Genomic DNA, 8,210 nt, shown 5'->3' with positions numbered 1-8,210 from the left:
TTTGGCACAGGGCACGATCCTGGAGACCCGGGATCGAATCCCACATCGGGCTCCCGGTGCATGGAGCCTGCTTCTCCCTCTGCCTATGTCTCTGCCTCTCTCTCTCCCTGTGTGACTATCATAAATAAATTAAAAATTTAAAAAAAAAAAAAAAAGAAAAAGAAAGCACAAATAATCAAGACTAGGAATTTAAAGGAGGATATCATTTTAGATCTTTTTTTTTTTTAATTTTTATTTATTTATGATAGTCACAGAGAGAGAGAGAGAGAGAGGCAGAGACACAGGCAGAGGGAGAAGCAGGCTCCATGCACTGGGAGCCCAATGTGGGATTCGATCCTGGGTTCCAGGATCGCGCCCTAGGCCAAAGGCAGGCGCCAAACCGCTGCGCCACCCAGGGATCCCCATTTTAGATCTTATAAACACTAAAAAAAGTGAATATTTTTGACAACTTTATACCAGTAAAATTGATAATTTGATTGTCATAGACAAATTCCAATAAAAATGCTACTTCATAAACTTATGGAAGGAAAAGGAAACCTAAAGAGTCATATTACTTTTAAAGGACTGAATTCATCATTAAAAACTTATCACAAACACAAAATATCCAGGCCTAGATGTCACAAAACATGAATTTTGCTAAACACTTAGATAGAAACAATCCAAATCATTTTTTTGAAGAATTTATTTATTTATTTGAGAGAGAGACAGAGAACACAAGCAGTGGGAAGGAGCAGAGGTAGAGGGAGAAGAAGGTTCCCTGCTGAGCAGAAGCACAACATGGGGCTTGATCCCAGGACCCCAAAATCATGACCTGAGCTGAAGGCAGATGCTTACCTGACTGAATTACCCAGGTGCCCCAGAGACAATCTAGATATTGTAAACTCTTCTGGAAAATAGAAAATGAGGGAAAACTGTCCCACTTATTTTTAATGCTAGCAAAATCTTGAAAAAATTCAAAATTTAGAAAAACCCAACAAGGACAGGATGAGAAGAGAAAATTAAGGTCAGTTTCAATTATGTACATGGATGCAAATATCCCTTTCCCCCCTTCTTTTTTAAGTTTTTATTTAAATTCCAGTTAGTTAACATATAGTGTAAGGGATTGCTAGCATAACATATAATGTAAGGGTGGGTGGCTCAGTTGGTTAAGTGTCTGACTCTTTTGGCTCAGGTCATGATCTCAGAGTTGTGAGATTGAACCCTGTATCAGGCTCTGCACTGGGTGTGGGGATTTCTTGAGATTTTCTCTCTCTCCCTCTGCCCATCCCTGCCCCCACTCTCTAAACAACAACAACAACAATAATCAGCAAAAAAACAACATATACTATAAGAATGTAAGTATCCTTAAAAATTCTTTCAAAACAAATTCAACAAAATGTGAATAAGATAATATATCTTCATCAAATTGGATTTAAGTGAGGATTTCAAGGTTGGTTTAATATCAGAAAATTTATCAACAGGGATGTCTGAGTGACTCAGTGGCTCTGCCTTTGGTTCAGGGTGTGATAGTGCAGTTCTGGATTGAGTCCCACATTGAGCTCCCTGCATGGAGGCTCCTTCTTCCTCTGCCTGTGTCTGCCTCTCTCTGTGTGTCTCTCATGAAAAAAAAAATAAATTTTTTAAAGAAAAAAACTTATCAACATAGCTCACCAATTAGTAGATTGAAGGAGAAAAATCATAAGATTGTCACAAAAGATGCAGAAAAAGAATTTGATTAAATTCAATATCCATGATTTAAAAAGTACTGTTAGTTAATTAGGAATAGCAGGGAGTTGCCTTAATCTATCAAAATTTACAACAGGTTTTATGTTTAATTGGAAAAAGTGAAAAGATTTTTCATTTTGCAAATGGGAGCAAGAAAAAGGTGTCCACTTCTAGTCAACATTGTATTGGAGGTCTTAGAAAGAGCAGTAAATCTAGAAGTAGAAATGTATAGGAGTAGGAAAAAAAAAGTAATTATTCACAGATATTATAATATGAACTTAGAGTTTGGCAAAGTTCCTGGGTTCATAAGCAGTTTATATTATAAAGGTCATATTATATTTTCATATATCATTAACAAGCAGTTAGAAAATGAAATTTAATTAGCATTGAAAATATCTAATAAAACAGATCTTATGAAAAAAATCTGGAAGACCTTAATGCAGAAACCTAAAAACACTACTCAGAGAAATTTTAACAGACCCAAATAAATGAAGAATTATATTCATGAAATAGAAGGTCCAATACCTTAAAACTGTTAATTTACCCAAATTGGCTTATGGATCTATATATTCAATGAAATCTTAGTCAAAATTGTAACAGAAATTGTATGTGTAAGTTGACCAAGTGATTTAAATTGGTATGAAAATAAAAGGCTAAGAATAGATGAGACACTCATAAAGAATAATTTGTTGAGAGAACTTATTCTACCACGTATCAAGACATTTTTAAATATTAGGAATTTAAAAAACATGGTACTCTGGCGCAAGGATCAGAAAATAAACCAGTGGAATAGAATAAAAAACCCAGAATAGGCTCATACATATATGAACATTTTATTCACAACAAAGGTGATACTGCATATCAGTGGGAAAAGACGGTCTTTCAAATGTGCAGGAAAAAATTGGATATTGCTGTGGAAGAAAAGAAATTTAGGATCATACTAATATGCACACACAAAAATAACTCCAGATGGGTTAAAGACCTAAATGAAAGGGCAAACAATGAAGCTTTTAGAAGACAATATCTTCATGGCCTCTGACAAAATGGGGAAGGATTTCTTAAATAAGACACAAAAGCAGGGGCACCTGAGTGGCTCAGTGGTTGAGCATCTCTGCCTTTGGCTCAGGTCGTGATCCTGGGGTCCTGGGATTGAGTTCTGCATCAGGCTCCCTGCAGGGAGCCAGCTTCTCCTTCTGCCTGTGTCTCTGCCTCTCTCTCTGTGTGTCTCATGAATAAATAAATAAAAATCTTAAAAAAAAAAAAAAGACACAAAAGCAGTGAGGTTAAGAAAAGGATTAATTTGACCACAATAAAATTAAGAGTTTGTGTTTATAAAAAAAAAAAAAAAAGACCAGTATGATAGTTAAAAGGCCAGTATAGAGTAGAAGAAAGCAGCAACACATATAACCTATGACTTGTAACTAGAATATGTAACGAACCCTACAAAATCAATAAAGAAAAGGAAAGATAACTCAATAGGAAAATGGGTAAAAGACCTGGTCAACTCCACAGAGAGGAAGGATATCTGCATAGTTAACAAACCTATAAAAAAGTAGAGAATCTCATTAATAATTAGCGAAATGCTGAGTAAAAACAATGAGATAGCATCATACACTCACCATATTGACAAAGAGAGTCCTGAAAAATTAAAGTTCAACAAAAAATGCAGGAGTGAAACAAAAAACAATATATTGGTAAATCTAAATCCTACCATATTAATAATTATATTAAATACTAATGAGCTAAACATTCCAATTAAATGATAGAGATTATCAGACTGGATTTAAAAAGCAAGATTTACTCAATTATATACCACGTACAGGAGATGAACTTTAAATATAAAGACACAGATAGGTTGAAAACAAATGGCCAAAAGGAGATATACCATACAAACAATAAGCATACGTGGGCTGGATGGAAACCCAAAAGACTCCACCCCAATATTGCTAGAATTCATACAGCAATTCAGCATTGTGATAGGATACAAAATCAATGCACAGAAATCAGTGTCATTTCTATACCCTAACAATTAGACTGAAGAAAGAGAAATTAAGGAATCAATCCCATTTATAATTGCACCCAAAAGCATAAGATGGAAGGGGGGGAGGGCTATAAATTACAAATTCTAAATTGCACATTTTTGGAATAAAGTGTCACTAATTACCTCTATCAATAACTATTTGAATTATATGAAAACTATTCTGAAATTCTGGTCTCTCACCATCACAAGATTTTTATGTGGGATAATTTGGAGAGGTATATCTTAAAAACTTTTATAAAGCTTTCTTAAGTATCTCTCAAAAGTTATTTCTACACAATAAAAATAACCATCAAATTGGAAGTATGTTGTTTTTCTTTTTTTTTTTTTTTTTTTTTTTTAAAGTTTCAGCCTTTATTAAATAAAAAGGAGGTAGAAGACAGGTAAAAACAGGCCAGGCACCCCTTCTTCCAACTACACATATACAGGCAAACAGACAGACACAACCGAATAAGTGATAGGGACAAGTCAGGGGATGGCCTGGACGGCAGAGGGAGGCAGCATCCTCCGAGAGTGGGCCCGGACCCAAGGGTGGGCTGAGACCTGGGACAGGGGCAGCCGTTCTGAAGGGTTGTGCTTGAGTAGCTTGGAGATGAGGTCCTGGGCTCCCGTGGGTACAGAAGGGGGGAATTTCAGGTCCACCTTGACGATGCGCCGATAGGTCTCATTGTGAGAAGCGCTCTCGAATGGCGGGTTGCCCACCAGCAGCTCATAGCAGAGCACCCCGATGCACCACAGGTCCACCTTCTCGTTGTGCATGCGCCCTTCAATCATTTCTGGAGGCAGGTAGTCCAAGGTGCCGCACATCGTCTTCCTCCTTAGGGAGGGGGCGTGCACGGACCAGCCAAAGTCAGCGATCTTCAGCTCTCCCTGGAGCCCCAAGAGCAGATTCTCTGGCTTTATGTCTCTGTGAATCACCTTTTTCCCGTGGCAGTACATCAGAGCATCCGCCAGCTCCTCCATGATTGTGGCTGTTCGCTGCTCGTCGAAAGTGTGGCTTTTCTGCAGCTCCTTGTAGAGCTCCCCTCGGGGGGCATACTCCAGAATCAAGTAGATCCTTCTCCGGTCGTAGAAATAGTTGTAGAGACGCAGGATGTTGGGATGCTGCAGATGGGCCTGGATTTCAATCTCCCTGCGCAGCTGGTGTTCCACGCCCTCCTTTTCTGTCTGAGACTTGAAGAGGACCTTGAGAGCCACGATGAAATGGCTTTTCTTCTCCCGAGCCAAGTACACATTTCCAAACTTGCCTTTGCCCAGAGGACGCCCAATCTCAAAGTCGTCGATGGTGAAGGACCGCATTGAGAAGTTGGGTATCCCACTGCTGTTCTCCACCACCTTCTGGCCAGGGGCAGCTGTGGGCTGGCCATTGGAGCGGCTCATGAGGACAAGTGCAGACGGGGTGGCGGGGTCCTTCCGGAGGACTCTCTGGGGCAGGGTGTTCAGGCCAGGCTGAGTCGTCTGCCGGCCGTAGGGCCAGGGGTAGGCGTTCTCCTTCTGGGTCATCGTTAGAGGGAAGAGGGGAGGAGAGCTGGAGCCCGTGGCACAGCCACCCCCTGGCCGCGGGCAAATGACTCTGTTTTTCTTTTTCTTAACCCATTGTACAAAATGAGTCACTAAAGCCTTTTTCAAGATTCAAAGGACGTAGTTTGGCTACTCTATTATTATTATTATTATTATTACTCTATTATTATTAACCCTTTCACAATATTCCAAACTAATAGTAAGTGTGTGATTAATTCTATTCTGATATGGGACACTAATGCTATATGACAATTATTTTTATTTTTTAAAAAGATTTTATTTATTTATTTGACAGAGAACACAAGCAGGGAGAGCAGGAGGCAGAAGGAGAGGGAGAAGTAGGCTCCTGGCTCAGCCAGGAGCCCAATGCAGGGCTTGATCCCAGGACTTTGGGATCATGATCTGAGCCGAAGGTAGATGCTTAACCAACTGAGCCACACAGGTGCCCTGACAATTACTTTTAAAAAATTTTAGGAAGTATTTTTTTAAATTAAGGTTTAATAAATTAAGGCTTAGAAGTTTCTAAATGATAAAATTCCATTTCGTGGTATCAGAGTTTACTAAGTAAGCATGAACATGTTTTGTGGAGAGTTTACATTGTATAGTGTATTATTTTGCATTTTAAGGATCAGTTGTCGGATACATGCCCAAAATAATCTCTGACACATATTATCCAGTTCACAGTAGTCCAATCCATTCTAATTTGATCCTTAGATACAGAGTGCGTCAGTTTGTCCCTTAGAAACTAACATCTTTGTTTCAATTTTTTTTTTATGTAAATAAGCATAATCTGAATAGCAGTAGCCTGAGGAAAAGGCAACTTCCCCATGCCATCAATCAATTACAAGCCTTCCTTCTTCTGGCTACTTGGAGTCTTTTCTGGTTCCACACAATCTTAAGATGATTTGTTCCAACTCTGTGAAGAAAGTCCATGGTATTTTGAATGGGATTGTGTTGAACGTGTAAATTGCCCTGGGTAGCATAGACATTTTCACAATGTTTATTCTTCCAATCCATGAGCATGGAATGTTTTTCCATCTCCTTGTGTCTTCCTCAATTTCTTTCAGAAGTGTTCTGTAGATTTTAGGGTATAGATCCTTTGCCTCTTTGGTTAGGTTTATTCCTAGGTATCTTATGCTTTTGGGTGCAATTGTAAATGGGATTGATTCCTTAATCTCTCTTTCTTCAGTCTAATTGTTATGGTATAGAAATGACACTGATTTCTGTGCATTGATTTTGTATCCTATCACAATGCTGAATTGCTGGCAATTTTGGGGTGGAGTCTTTTGGGTTTTCTACATACAGTATAATGTCATATGCAAAGAGGGAGAGTTTGACCTCTCTGCCAATTTGAATGCCTATTAATCCTTTTTGTTGTCTGATTGCTGAGGCTAGGACTTCTAGCACTGTGTTGAGTAACAGTGGTGAGAGTGGACATCCCTGTCATGTTCCTGATCTTAGGGGAAAGGCTCTCAGTTTTTCCCCATTGAGAATGATATTCACTGTGGTATTTTCATAAATGGCTTTTAAGATACTGAGAATGTTCCCTCTATCCCTACACTTTGAAGAGTTTTAATCAGGAATGGATGTGGTATTTTGTCAAATGCTTTCTCTGTGTCTATTGAAAAGATTACATAGTTCTTGTTTTTCCTCTTGTTGATGTGATCTATCTTGTTGATTGTTTTACGAGTGTTTAACCACCCTTGCATTCCGGGGATAAATCCCACTTGGTCATGGTGAATAATCCTCTTAATGTCCTGTTGGATCCTATTGGCTAGTATCTTGATGAGAATTTTTGCATCCATGTTCATCAGGGATATTGGTCTATAATTGTCCTTTTTGGTGGGGTCGTCTGGTTTTGGAATCAAGTTAATGCTGGCCTCATAAAATGAGTTTGGAAGTATTTCCTCCCTTTCTATCCTGCGGAACAGCTTTAGTAGAATGGGTATTATTATTTCTTCTTTAAATGTTTGATAGAATTTCCCTGGAAAGCCATCTGGGCCTGGACTTTTGTGTCTTGGGAGGTTTTTCAAGACTGCTTCAATTTCCTCCCTGGTTATTGTCCTGTTCAGGTTTTCTATTTCTTCCTGTTCCAGTTTTGGTAATTTGTGGTTTTCCAGAAATGCGTCCAATTCTTCTAGATTGCCTAATTTGTTGACATATAGTTGCTCATAATACATTTTTAAAATCGTTTGTATTTCCTTGGTATTGGTTGTGATCTCTCCTCTTTCATTCATGATTTTATTAATTTGAGTCTTTTCTCTTTTTTTATTAATAAGGATGGATAATGGTTTATCTATCTTATTTATTCTTTCAAAGAACCAACTCCTGGTTTTGTAGATCTGTTCTACAGTTCTTCTGGTCTCTATTTCATTGAGTTCTCTATTTCATTATCTCTCTTCTTCTGCTTGGTGTTAGCTTTACTTGCTGTTCTTTCTCCAATTCCTTTAGGTGAGAGGTTAGCTTGTGTATTTGATTTTTTCCCAATTTTTGAGGGAGGCTTGTATTGTGATGTATTTCCATTAGGACTGCTTTTTCTGTATCCCAAAGATTTTGAATGGTTGTATCTTCACTTTCATTAGTTTCTGTGAATCTTTCTAATTCTTCTCTAATTTCCTGGTTGACCCATTCATCTTTTAGTAGAATGCTCTTTAACCTTCATGTGTTTGAGTTTCTTCCAAATTTCTTCTTGTGATTGAGTTTTAGTTTCAAAGCATTGTGGTCTGAAAATATGCAGGGGACAGTCCCAATCTTTTGGTATCAGTTGAGACCTGATATGACCCAATATGTGGTATATTCTGGAGAAAGTTCCATATGCACTTGGGAAGAATGTGTATTCAGTTGCATTCAGATGGAAAGCTCTCTATGTATCTGTAAAATCTATTTGGTCCAGTGTATTATTTAAGGCCCTTGTTTCTGGGGTGATGTTCTGTTTAGAAGATGTGTC

The 8,210-nt window shown here is 38.3% G+C and overlaps 1 protein-coding gene across 1 annotated transcript; it reads right to left on the bottom strand.

Annotated features, from left to right (window-relative positions):
- Positions 1–4,068: 4,068 nt before the first annotated feature.
- LOC112644927 (aurora kinase B-like) lies at positions 4,069–5,312 on the bottom strand. Its single transcript, XM_035709653.2, has one exon. The coding sequence runs from the start codon at positions 5,243–5,245 to the stop codon at positions 4,211–4,213; it is 1,035 nt and encodes a 344-aa protein (XP_035565546.1). The 5' UTR covers positions 5,246–5,312; the 3' UTR covers positions 4,069–4,210.
- Between the last annotated feature and the right edge of the window lie 2,898 nt (positions 5,313–8,210).

Source organism: Canis lupus, chromosome 32, assembly GCF_003254725.2.
Source record: "Canis lupus dingo isolate Sandy chromosome 32, ASM325472v2, whole genome shotgun sequence".
Classification (NCBI taxonomy): Eukaryota; Metazoa; Chordata; class Mammalia; order Carnivora; family Canidae; genus Canis; species Canis lupus.
Note: the sequence above shows the minus strand (reverse complement) of the source record. Positions and strands in the feature narration are given on the sequence as shown.